General features: G+C 43.2%; 1 protein-coding gene across 4 annotated transcripts in view; it reads right to left on the minus strand.

Annotated features, from left to right (window-relative positions):
- The window catches only part of IL13RA2 (interleukin 13 receptor subunit alpha 2), a 108,889-nt gene that overhangs the window by 17,275 nt on the left and 77,493 nt on the right, over window positions 1–14,121 (minus strand). For all 4 annotated transcript variants that reach the window (XM_073599122.1, XM_073599124.1, XM_073599123.1 and 1 more), the window contains one exon: window positions 81–195. In XM_073599122.1, coding sequence (XP_073455223.1) covers window positions 81–195 — 115 coding nt within the window. The remainder of the gene's footprint in view (window positions 1–80; window positions 196–14,121) is intronic.

Genomic DNA, 14,121 nt, shown 5'->3' on the forward strand with positions numbered 1-14,121 from the left:
AGCAAAAAATATGGATTTTAACTTGTAAACACCAAATATCAAAAATAGGCTTAGTCATGAAAGGGATAAAGAATACAAACCAGTATTGTAACTCGTAATTGCCATTGCTGAGTTTTCCAGTTTTCCACTCACATCTCAATGTTTCAAAATTGTAATAGATGCAGTAAAAGCCTTTAACGCTTGATTCAGGATCCCCTGCAAAGGTTAACAAGGTGACTCTCAATTTGTATGGTCTTAAGTATAGGTGCAAACTTTAATTAAAACTAATTTTCAGACAAAACTTTTTTCTAGTTTTGGATAGAGTAGGGAATGTATAGGACATCTGTCTGGTTAAAATGGCTGGTTGTGATTCCATTGCAGAGATTTCCATTACTTTTTGTCACTGTGACAGCAAGTAACTCGGTAGATAGGGTTCACCGGAACACAAAAACACATATGAAATTAAGCCTTAAAGGAGGTAGGTGTTAGCCTTTTTTTCTCACTCAACTTAAAAGTATTTTTGTTGTTGCTACACCATTGCGATTTTTTGCTACTTCCTGATCCCCTATCACTGGGGTAAGGAAGTGAATAAAAATCTTCTTTGGGGAACAGACAAAAAAAATATCTGACATAGGTACAAATGTTTTCCAACTTTAAAAACTCAAAACTAAAAGAATGTTTGTTGTAGATTGACCTTAAACAACTGTCAGTTAAATCTTAAGTACAGACAAAATAAAAAAAAACACAAAAATCATTACAAGGGACATAGCCTAAAGTCCGTGGGATGTGTCGCTTTTATTAGGTGAGATCCTCCTTTCTCCATGGTCCCCACCCCCTCACTGCCATAATCTTTGGTGCTGCAAGGGTTAGTATAACATTTGGAGCTTTCACAGGCTCTCATCAAGACAGCCCAACTATGCCCACACTTTCCAGGAAGACAGGCAAAGGAATGAAAGTACACCCCTCCATTCATAGATCATGTTTCTTTAATAGAAGCTGTAGTACGGCTTTGTGATAGCTCCCAGAATTCTATTAGCCTCCAGCCAGCAGAAGAATATAGCAGCAGATGAGATATCAACACAAGGGACACAAGGGACATATCCTACTGACTGTAAGCTATGTCCCTTGTGCTATTTTTTTTATTTTGGCAGCTTGTATATACTATACCTGGTTAATGCCCATGAAAGCTGGAAATCACTGTAGTAGACACTGCTAGTCCAGTAATCTCCACTTGCTTACAGGGCCTGTGCTGAGCGGCTGGCATGATGCATTCTGAACACAGGAGGTCAGCCACTCAGCGTTCTCTGATTGGACAAGATAAAAAAAGACAGGGCAGTGATGTCATGCTTTCCACCTCGTCCATTTAGATAATGCTTTGCATTTATTCAGAGAATGCAAAGTTTTCTCTGAAGGGCGCCCATGCTGAGCAACCAACCTCCTGTTTTTAGAATGCAACAAGTTGGGAGATCAGCACAGGACCTGACAGAAAGTGGAGATCACTGGAATAATAGTGCCTACTTTAGTGATTTCCAGCTTGCAAGGGCATTGCCCAGGTACGGCATATACATTTTTACATTGAACCAAGCTGACAAACCTGTAAAAAAAATAACATACCTGGATTTCATCTTTAATAATTTTGTATCGTGTTTGTGAAATGTTGTTGATGTTATTACAGTGTAGTGTAATTTCAGTTTGTTTCCAGGCTGGGGTATGGATGTGTGTGGCGTAAACAGATCCTGTCCTCCTCACAGGGGGTCTTTTCGTGGGATGTACAGCCGTGTCCAAAAGGTTTGAGACACAAATATTAATTTTCACAAAGTCTGCTGTTTCAGTGTTTGTAAATATTTTTGTCAGATGTTACTATGGTATACTGAAGTATAATTACAAGCATTTCATAAGTGTCAAAGGCTTTTATTGACAATTACATTAAGTTTATGCAAAGAGTCAGTATTTGCAGTGTTGACCCGTCTTTTTTAAGCATGCAATTCATCCTGGCATGCTGTTAATCAACTTCTAGGCCACATCCTGACTGGTGGCAGCCCATTCTTGCATAATCAATGCTTGGAGTTTGTCAGAATTTGTGGGGTTTTTTTTGTTCACCCGCCTCTTGAGGATCAACCACAAGTTCTCAATGGGATTAAGGTTTGGGGAGTTTCCTGACTAGGGATGAGCTTTGGGTTCGAGTCGAACTCATGTTCGACTTGAACATCGGCTGTTCGTCAGTTTGCCGAACAGCGAACAATTTTGGGTGTTCGCGGCAAATTCGAAAGCCGCGGAACACCCTTTAAAAGTCTATGGGAGAAATCAAAAGTGCTAATTTTAAAGGCTTATTTGCATTGTATTGTCATAAAAAGTGTTTAGGGACCTGGGTCCCTAGGGCACATGGATCAATGCAAAAAAGTTTAAAAAATGGCCGTTTTTTCGGGAGCAGTGATTTTAATCATGCTTAAAGTGAAACAATAAAAGTGTAATATTCCTTTAAATTTTGTACCTGGGGGGTGTCTATAGTATACCTGTAAAGGGGCGCATGTTTCCCGTGTTTAGAACAGTCTGACAGCAAAATGATATTTCAAAGGAAAAAAAGTCATTTAAAAGTACTCGCGGCTATTAATGAATTGCCGGTCCGACAATACACATAAAAGTTCATTGATAAAAACGGCATGGGAATTCCCCACAGGGGAACCCTGAACCACAATTTTTTTTAAAAAATGGCGTGGGGTCCCCCTCAAAATCTATACCAGACCCTTATCCGAGCATGCAACCTGGTAGGCCGCAGGAAAAGAGGAAGAGACAAGAGAGTGCCCCTCCCTCCTGAACCGTACCAGGCCACATGCCCTCAACATTGGGAGGGTGCTTTGGGGTAGCCCAACCAAGGCACCTTGACCCCATGTTGATGGGGACAAGGGCCTCATCCCCACAACCCTTGCCCGGTGGTTGTGGGGGTCTGCACGCAGGGGGCTTATTGGAATCTGGAAGCCCCCTTTAACAAAGGGACCCCCAGATCCCGGCCCCCCCTGTGTGAAATGGTAAGGGGGTACTTCCTACCATTTCACAAAAAAGGTGTCAAAAATGTTAAAAATGACAAGAGACAGTTTTTGACAATTCCTTTATTTAAATGCTTCTTCTTTCTTCTAACTTCTATCTTCTTTCTTCTATCTTCTATCTTCCTTTAGTTTCTTCCTCCATCTTCTTCTTCTTCTTCCTCCAATCCTCTGCTTCTTGCTTGGTGTTCTCGTCCGGCATCTTCCTCCATAGCGGGTGACCCCGCCCCCCTCTGACATCACGGGGAATGCCACAAGGAAGTCCCCGTCAAGTCCTCATGCGTCAGAGGGGGCGGGGTCACTGGGTGGCCCCGCCCTCCGTTATTTAAGAACCATCAGAAGACGAGAAGCGTCACACAGCGGGAGCCTCCCATCATGGAATGGGAGCGGCCCGAGCACGAAGAAGGGAAGAAGACGCCACGGAGGAAGATGCCGGACGAGAACACCGGAGCAGGAAGCAGAGGATCAGAGGAAGAAGAAGAAGATGGAGGAAGAAACCGAAGGAAGATAGAAGAAAGAAGATAGACTAAAGAAGATAGAAGATAGAAGAAAAAAGAAGCATTTAAATAAAGGAATTGTCAAAAACTGTCTCTTGTAATTTTTAACATTTTTGACACTTTTTTTGTGAAATAGTAGGGGTACTTTTGTACCCCTTACCATTTCACACGAGGGGGGCCAGGACCTGGGTGTCCCCCTGTTAAAAGGGGCTTCCAGATTCCGATAAGCCCCCCTCCTGCAGACCCCCACAACCACCGGGCAAGGGTTGTGGGGATGAGGCCCTTGTCTCCATCAACATGGGGACAAGGTGCTTTGGGGTGGCTACCCCAAAGCACCCTCCCAATGTTGAGGGCATGTGGCCTGGTACGGTTCAGGAGGGGGGGCACTCTCTCGTCCCCCCTCTTTTCCTGCAGCCTGCCAGGTTGCGTGCTCGGATAAGGGTCTGGTATGGATTTTTGGGGGGACCCCACGCCATTTTTTTTTACATTTTGGTGCGGGGTTCCCCTTAAAATCCATACTAGACCTGAAGGATCTGGTATAGATTTTGAGGGAGACCTCCATGCAATTTTTTTTTTTTTTTGGCCGGGGTTCCCCTTAATATTCATACCAGACCTGAAGGGCCTGGTATGGAATTTAGGGGGACCCCCCACGCCATTTTTTTAAATTTTGGTTCGGGGTTCCCCTGTGGGGAATTCCCATGCCGTTTTTATCAATGAACTTTTATGTGTATTGTCGGACCGGCAATTCATTAATAGCCGCGAGTAGTTTTAAATTACTTTTTTTTCTTTGAAATGTCATTTTGCTGTCAGACTGTTCTAAACATGGGAAACATGCGTCCCTTTACAGGCATACTATAGACACCCCCCAGGTACGAAATTTAAAAAAATATTACACTTTTATTATATATTCTAATAGGGGAATGGCGCTGTTCACAGACAATTGAAAGACCAAAAAAAATGAAAAATATTAAAAAAGAAAATTGACAATATGTGAAAAGTGTACACCAAAGTCCCAAACAGACTAGGTGAGAGATTCCTGCTAAAATACTGCAACCTATTCCATTGCGTGTATTACATAAGATGTGGGTGTGCAAATCACTACCATTGGTGAAAAATAAAAATCACATGAAATATAAGAAATAAATAAAAGTGACATTTAAAAAATATCAACATTTAAAAATCCCACTGATGTGCCCAGTGACATAAAAAATATATATATATGTAAATAGGCCAAGTGACATAAAAAATATTAAATATAAAATATAAACATTTGAGGTTCCTCTGACATAGACTGTGAGAATCAAAAATATAAGTGCAAACAAAATATGTATATATATTATAATAAATGGATCAATCAAGAAAATGTATCAATCAAGAAAATATGTGAAAAGTGTACACCAAAGTCCACAACAGACTAGGTAAGAGATTCCTGCTAAAATACTGCAACCTATTCCATTGCATGTATTACATAAGATGTGGGTGTGCAAATCACTACCATTGGTGAAAAATAAAAATCACATGAAATATAATAAATAAATAAAAGTGACATTTAAAAAATATCAACATTTAAAAATCCCACTGACGTGCCCAGTGACATAAAAAATATATATATATGTAAATAGGCCAAGTGACATAAAAAATATTAAATATAAAATATAAACATTTGTGGTTCCTCTGACATAGACTGTGAGAATCAAAAATATAAGTGCAAACAAAATATATATATATATTATAATAAATGGATCAATCAAGAAAATGTATCAATCAAGAAAATGTGAAAAATAGAATGGACTAATATGTGGATATGTGCTACCAAAAAAAAATAAATAATAATAATTAATGTGCACCAATAAAAATAGTCCAATATAAATTGTCCAATATATGTCTGTACACAGATGGTATGTGTATCCAACAGGTGTATAATCCCCAGCAGGTTTTCAATAGTGATGTATCCTTGTTTTGTAGGCCCCCACTTGTGCCCTCACTCACCAGAAAGCCCAACCCCTGCAGGGGTGAAGGGCATGAGTAGATCCTGTGGCCGGAATCCTGGACGCCCGAAATCCCCCTCTCAGGTTCCGTGAACTCCTTCCCTCTTAATCCACAGTGTTCCTTATGATGGTATCCACCAGAGTAAATCCATGTGTATGGAGAAAAAAGGAACCCTCATAGTGTAAGTCCGTAAATCACAAAGTTTATTTACCAAAGAAATTTTTTGAAGTTAAAAAATAGGAGCTGACACTGCTCCCCTGGCAAGCTGAGGCTGATAGTATCTGAGGTAGCGAGGTGGCGGCGTGCGTTCCACCAGCCTAGCTACCGAAACCGGAAGTATGCAGAGTCAAACGTAGGCGAAGTGTGCGTACCATATGACCACGTCTTACGCGTTTCGTCATCAACACGTCATCTAAGGCCTCAGATGACGTCTTGATGACGAAACACGTAAGGCGTGGTCATATGGTACACACACGTCGCTCCTACGTTTGACTCTGCATACTTCCGGCTTCGGTAGCTAGGCTGGTGGAATGCACGCCGCCACCTCGCTAACTCAGATACTATCAGCCTCAGCTTGCCAGGGGAGCAGTGTCAGCTCCTATTTTTTAACTTCAAAAAATTTCTTTGGTAAATAAACTTTGTGATTTACGGACTTACACTATGAGGGTTCCTTTTTTCTCCATACACATGGATTTACTCCGGTGGATACCATCATAAGGAACACTGTGGATTGAGAGGGAAGGAGTTCACGGAACCTGAGAGGGGGATTTCGGGCGTCCAGGATTCTGGCCACAGGATCTACTCATGCCCTTCACCCCTGGAGGGGTTGGGCTTTCTGGTGAGTGAGGGCACAAGTGGGGGCCTACAAAACACGGATACATCACTATTGAAAACCTGCTGGGGATTATACACCTGTTGGATACACATACCATCTGTGTACAGACATATATTGGACAATTTATATTGGACTATTTTTATTGGTGCACATTATTTTTTTTTTTTTTTTTTTTTGGTAGCACATATCCACATATTAGTTCATTCTATTTTTCACATTTTCTTGATTGATCCATTTATTATAATATATATATATATTTTGTTTGCACTTATATTTTTGATTCTCACAGTCTATGTCAGAGGAACCACAAATGTTTATATTTTATATTTAATATTTTTTATGTCACTTGGCCTATTTACATATATATTTTTTTTATGTCACTGGGCACGTCAGTGGGATTTTTAAATGTTGATATTTTTTAAATGTCACTTTTATTTATTTCTTATATTTCATGTGATTTTTATTTTTCACCAATGGTAGTGATTTGCACACCCACATCTTATGTAATACACGCAATGGAATAGGTTGCAGTATTTTAGCAGGAATCTCTTACCTAGTCTGTTGTGGACTTTGGTGTACACTTTTCACATATTGTCAATTTTCTTTTTTAATATTTTTCTTTTTTTTTGGTCTTTCAATTGTCTGTGAACAGCGCCATTCCCCTATTAGAATATATTGTAGTACGTGGATTTCACTTCGTTGTTTTCCGTTTGCCTGGGGGGCTGCAGTTCCTTGTTGTTACTGATCCTAAGCACGGAATATTCGATCTCCATTACACTTTTATTGTTTCACTTTAAGCATGATTAAAATCACTGCTACCAAAAAAATGGCTGTTTTTAAAACTTTTTTTTGCATTGATCCATGTCCCCTAGGGCAGGACTCAGGTCCCCAAACACTTTTTATGACAATAACTTGCATATAAGCCTTTGAAATTAGCACTTTTGATTATTCATGTTCGTGTCCCATAGACTTTAACAGTGTTCGTGTGTTCGAACAAATTTTTTGCCTGTTCGCATGTTCTGGTGCGAACCGAACAGGGGGCTGTTCGGCTCATCCCTACTCCTGACCATGGCCCAATATATTAATGTTTTGTTCCCCAAGCCACGTAGTTATCACTTCTGCCTTGTGGCAAAGTGCTCCATCATGCTGGAAAAGGCATTGTTCCTCACCAAACTGTTCTTGGATGGTTGGGAGAATGTTTTTGTACCATTATTTATTCATGGCTGTGTTTTTAGGTGAAATTGTGAGTAAGCCCACTCCCTTGGCTGAGAAGCAACCCCACACATGAATGGTCTCAGGGTGCTTTACCGTTGGCATGACACAGGACCGATTATGGCGCTCACCTTTTCTTCTCCGGAAAAGTTTTTTCCTGGATGTCCCAAACAATTGGAAAGGGGATTCATCAGAGAAAATGATTTTACCCTGGCCCTCAGCAGTCCAATCCCTGTACCTTTTGCAGAATATCAGTCTGTCCCTAAAGTTATTCCAGGAGAGAAGTGGCTTCTTTGCTGCCCTTCTTGACACCAGGCCATCCTCCAAAAGTCTTCACCTCACTGTGCATGCAGATGCACTTACACCTGCCTACTGCCATTCCTGAGCATGCTCCGCACTGGTGGTGCCCCGATCCCACAGCTGAATCAACTGTAGGAGATGGTCCTGGCACTTACTGGACTTTCTTGGGTGCCCTGAAGCCTACTTCACAAACGCAGGGGGAATGTTTTTTATGGGATTAAGTTCATTTTCATGGCAAAGGGGGACTTTGCAATCAACGGCAATTCATCTGATCACTCTTCATAACATTCTGGAGTATATGCAAATTGCCATCATAAAAACTGAGGCAGCAGACTTTATAAAAATTAATATTTGCTTCATTCTCAATACTGCTGTACAGTATATGACTAAAGGATGACAGTGCACAGGGCTGAGGTGGTGCAGCATTAGACATGCTGTATGCTGACTGATTTAATCTTGGGGACAACACAGATGAAAAATGTGTTTTGTGATCCTCAGCTGAGTCTTTGCAAATAAATTAGGAGTTTGTGGTCTGGAATCTCACTCCTGTTTCTTGAGCCTTGATGGTTTGTAAGAACTATATAATTCATTGTTTCTGCAGCCCAATTTTCACACAATTCTCATATCCAGAATCACATTATAAAATGTAACAGTGCTACTTCTGGCCACCAGAGGGGTTCATTTAGCTAGCAAAGAACATATGAATCACTGTATCTTGTTCTGCACTGCCTCTGATTCCCTTTACCTATTCATTGTACATTCATCACTTCAAATATTACCTACATTTTTGCACAAAAGGCTTATATTGTTATATGGTAGCATCAAGAAATCAAATTTCCTTATTTAGGTGCAGCACTGATCACTTTATCTCCATTAAGACATATTCACATGCCCACTAATTTGGAACTCTTTTCTTAAACTCTAACATTTTCTTATAATTTCTAGCAGCTGACCTGGGCACTTAAAGCGGGAGTAAACTCCGTTGGTCACTTTATCCGCAGGTAGGCTTACAATAAAGCTCACTGGTAGGCACAATGAATATGTGCGCCCTTTAGGAGATATTCACAAATTCTGCAGCTGGTGACGTCACTGGTGCATGCGTAACTCGCTCTGAATTAAGGGGACACTGAATGTGCCATCAATCCAAAGAGCTGTGCCACGATCATGACTCCTGTGCACATGCCAATAAAACAGCAGGAGCTTGCGTACCTGGAAGGTAGACTGAGTGAAGTTGGAAGCCCTGGCAGAGGTGACAGTGCAACGCTGGAGGGCTCCATTTTACATGTAAGTCTGTCATATTGTGCTGGTATATGGTGCATACTAGCACATTATGTCATTTACTTGCAGGGGGGCAGGTACTTTTTTTTTAAGATTTAAATATCACTTTATTCGGGCCAGCGGGCTGAGTGAAAAAAACAGATTCCTCCATCTGCACAAACGAGGTGGATGAAGGAATCTTTCTAGTGCTGATCAAGGAAAATTTCATATTCACATGTGTCTTTGACAAAAGTTGATTCAATGATCAACGTTTGTTGAGCAGGGACAGCCACGCATAGATCAGCAGCCACTCCTGTTGTGATGTAGTGGGTGTAGTTAGTGCCCCTTTTTATGCCAGCTGTGGGTGGGGCTCAGGGTAGTTGGGGGTATGTGAACAGGATACCCCTGACCAGCATGATCTAGGCCAGTGAACGTAGAGATAGAAAGCCCCCTGCAGGGCTTGCAGGGCTGAATCACTGAAACAGAAACCTTGCCACCTCTGGCCTTCGTCTAGCAGCTGCTGTGGCTTGGTTTAGGACAGCCTGAGGATCTGTGTGATGAGCACCATTTGTGTGAGAGGGAGGTACACTCTATGGGAAAACATCTGAGATAAGAGTCTGATATTGTCTGGGAAGATGGCTGTAATGATTCTGTGACATTGTAAGTGTTCTGCACTTGAGGGGTTGCTGTTCACTAAGTCATGTAATGGAGGAATAGTGCTCCACATATTAGACTTCTGCTCAGTGAGTCATATTAATAGATGCTAAGCTGTAAAGTGGCGGTTTACAAGAGATGTACTAAACCACTGATTAAGTTGCCCAGTAAAGCGTTTAAAATGCAACTGGATTGGAGATTCATTTATTCCGGGTAGCATGCCTGTGGCTGGGAAAATGGTGGAGGTGGGCCTCAGGCCAGTAGGAAAAGTGTGACAAAATATGGTGGAGTATCTCCTAAACAATAGGTAGGTTTCAAATTAAACAGCCCTGATTTAGCTGCTTAGTTGTGCTCTGTCTCTCACTCATTGAAATTACATACAGAGTCATATAAAATAGAGAAAGGGAAGATATGTTTACTGCCTCTGATGCTTTTAGCTGTTTGAGCATTCTAACTAGAACTGAAGACAGTAGATTAAATTATACCCGTGTTACCACATAAAATGATAAAAACAAATATGTTAAAATAGTGCTATACAAAAAGTCTAGGTATAGGTTAGGGATGAGCCGAACACCCCCCGGTTCGGTTCGCACCAGAACCTGCGAATGGACCGAAAATTTGCACGAACGTTAGAACCCCATTGACGTCTATGGGACTCGAACGTTCAAAATCAAAAGTGCTCCTTTTAAAGTCTAATTTTCATGGTATTATCCTAAAAAGGGTTTGGGGACCCGGGTCCTGCCCCAGGGGACATGTATCAATGCAAAAAAAACTTTTAAAAATGGCTGTTTTTTCGGAAGCAGTGATTTTAATGATGCTTAAAGTAAAAAAAAAAAAAGTGAAATATTCCTTTAAATATCGTACCTGGGGGGCGTCTATAGTATGCCTGTAAAGTGGCACGTTTTTCCCGTGCTTAGAACAGTCCCTGCACAAAATGAAATTTTTAAAGGAAAAAAAGTAATTTAAAACTGCTTGCGGCTTTAATGTAATGTCGGGTCCTGACAATATGGATGAAAATCAGTGAGACAAATGGCATGGGTACCCTTCAGTCCATTACCAGGCCCTTTGGGTCTTGTATGGATATTAAGGGGAACCCCGCACCCAAATTAAAATAAGGAAAGGTGTGGGGCCACCAGGCCCTATATACTCTGAACAGCAGTATACAGGCGGTGCAAACAAGACAGGGACTATAGGTGTGTTGTTAAGTAGAATCTGTTTGTAATTTTGAACTGGTACATTTTTAAAGTGTAGCTCCAGCCAAAAAATCTGTTTTGAGGGTTTTTGGAAAACATAGGGAAGGGTTATCACCCCTGTGACATTTGTTTTGCTGTCTGTGCTCCTCTTCAGAAGATTTCACCTCACTTTTTGTCCCAATGACAAATGTTTTTTGAAAATTTGGGGTTTTTAGTGAAACAAGGATTGGTGATAAAGCATCAGTGGAAAGGAGAAAAGTTTTTCCCATATTAACTCTTACAGGAGAGAATTTCCCTTCCTATGGGGTAGATTTCATCTCACTTCCTGTTGCAAGTAGGAGTGGTTTGTAAGTTGGATGTTTGAAAGTAGGGGCCTGCCCTATATACTCAGCAGAAACTTGGGCCTTAGGTGTTGTTGTGGCCTCAACACTGTAAGCCCTCACAGGGCCCTGCTGTGAAATATTAGATCAAGAATTGTAATTACATGCCCCTGTTGAACAGGGCCAGAGAAATTGGGCCTTTGGTGATGGTGGTGGTGGTGCTGGTGCCACAACACTGTAAGTCCTCACAGTTACTCTTGGTGGGCGCTGTAACGGGCCCTGCTGTGAAATATTATATCAAGAATTGTAATTACATGCCTCTGTTGAACAGGGGCTGAAAAATTGGGCCTTTGGTGGTGGTGGTGGTGCTGGTGCCACAACAATGTAAGTCCTCACAGTTAATCTTGGTGGGTGCAGAAACGGGCCCTGCTGTGAAATATACAATCAAGAATTGTAATTACATGCCCCTGTTGAACAGGGACTGAAAAATTGGGCCTTTGGTGGTGGTGGTGGTGCTGGTGCCACAACACTGTAAGTCCTCACAGTTAATCTTGGTGGGCGCAGAAACGGGCCCCACTGTGAAATATTAGATCAAGAATTCTAATTACATGTCCCTGTTGAACAGGGGCTGAAAAATTGGGCCTTAGGCACTGGTGCCACAACACTGCAACCCCTCACAGATACTCTAGTTGGAACGCAGGAACGAGCCCTGCTGCAAACTATTGCATCAAAAATGGTAATTACACGCCCCTGTTAAACAGGGGCTGAAAAATTGGGCCTTAGTCACTGGTGCTGGTGCCACAACACTGCAACCCCTCACAGATACTCTAGTTGGAGTGCAGGAACTAGCCCTGCTGCAAAGAATTGAATCAAAAATTGTAATTACATGCCCCTGTTAAACAGGGGCTTAAAAATTGGGCCTTAGGCACTGATGGCGGCGCCCAGAGCCAAAAATGTTCTTACAAGCTATCAGCATGATCATTGAGGAGGAAGAGGATAATTACTCAGCATAACAGGATAGTCACTCAGCATCAGCATAGGCAGTCTTTGAAGGGATTTGACATTTCAAAAAAAATGATTCGGTTACATCAGCATCAGGTGCTTGGTAGCTGGCGGTGATCCAAGACTGATTCATTTTTATGAAGGTCAGTCGATCAACCGAGTCGGTGGACAGACGCACCCTGTGATCGGTTACAAAGCCTCCAGCAGCACTGAATGTGCGTTCCGAAAGAACGCTGGATGCAGGACAGGCCAGTTTCAATTGCATACTGTGCAAGCTCTGGCCAGTGATCCATCCTCAAGACCCAGTAACCCAGAGGATTTTCGGTGGGAAAGGTGTCCAAGTCAGATCTTGCCCCTAGGTATTCCTTCACCATGTAAAAGAGACGCTGGCGATGGTTGCTGGAACTGATCATACCTTGGGGCTGCGGACTAAAAAATTGTCTGAACGCATTGGTCAGACGGCCACCTTCTCCACCGCTCCTTCTTTGAAGCCTCAGCAACACAATGTCCAGAAACAGGAGTTTGTAACCTCCCAGTCTCTGGGAACGCGTTGCACAGACCTTTCTGCAAGGCCTCCCGAAGATGTTTTATCCTCTGCTCCCTCTGCAACGGCAAGATAAGGTCTGCAACCTTATCCTTGTAACGTGGATCAAGGAGGGTTGCCAGCCAGTATTGGTCCTTCTCCTTGATACCACGAATACGAGGATCCTTACGCAAGCTTTGCAGGATCAGGGAGGGAGGCCATGCAGCGTAGGTTTGCTGAGGCATTCGGTCCGGAGTCCTCTGGGTCACTAAGGAGGACATGGTCCGCAGCCACCTCCTCCCAGCCACATACAAGTCCATGTGTTTCTTGGGACTGATCCCTTAAAGACTGCTGCTGATGCTGAGTGCCAGGCTCCACCTCCATACTGACACAATCCTCCTCCTCCTCCTCCACCTCGTCCTCCTCCTCGTCCTCTTCCTGTGTGATCGGCAGGCACGCAGGAACACTGTCTGGATAAAGGGGGCCTTGAGAGCTAAGGAAGTCCTCCTCTTCCTGCCTCTGTGCTGCCTCAAGTGCCCTGTCCATTATTCCATGCAGCGTGTGCTCCAACAGGTGGACAAGGGAGACAGTGTCACTGATGCATGCACTGTCACTGCTCACCATCCTCGTGGCCTCCTCAAATGGTGACAGGACAGTGCATGCATCCCTGATCATGGCCCACTGGCGTGGGGAAAAAAAACAAGCTCCCCTGACCCTGTCCTGGTGCCATAGTCGCACAGGTACTCATTGATGGCCCTCTGCTGCGTGTGCAGCTGCTGCAACATGGCCAACGTTGAGTTCCACCTGGTGGGCATGTCACAGATTAGGCAGTTCTTGGGCAGGTTAAACTCCTTTTGGAGGTCTGCCAGCCGAGCACTGGCATTATATGACCGGCAGAAATGTACACAGACTTTTCTGGCCTGCCTCAGGACATCCTGTAAGCCCGGGTACCTGCCCAAGTACCGCTGCAACACCAAGTTAAGGACGTGAGTCAAACAGGGCACATGGGTCAGTTGTCCCTGCCGGAGGGCGGAGAGGAGGTTGGTGCCATTGTCGCAAACCACCATTCCTGCCTTAAGTTGGCATGGCGTCAACCACCTCTGAACCTGCCCCTGCAGAGCTGACAGAACCTCTGCCCCAGTGTGGCTCCTGTCCCCCAAGCACACCAGCTCAACCACTGCATGGCATCTTATGGCCTGAGTACTCGCGTAGCCCCTTGAACGCCTACGGAGCACCGCTGGTTCTGAGGACAAAGCACAGGAAGAGGCCATGGAGGAAGAAGAAGAGGAGGGGGTGGAGGAGAGAGGTGTGTCACAATC

The sequence above is a fragment of the Aquarana catesbeiana genome, linkage group LG09 (assembly GCF_042186555.1).
Source record: "Aquarana catesbeiana isolate 2022-GZ linkage group LG09, ASM4218655v1, whole genome shotgun sequence".
NCBI classification, from domain to species: Eukaryota; Metazoa; Chordata; class Amphibia; order Anura; family Ranidae; genus Aquarana; species Aquarana catesbeiana.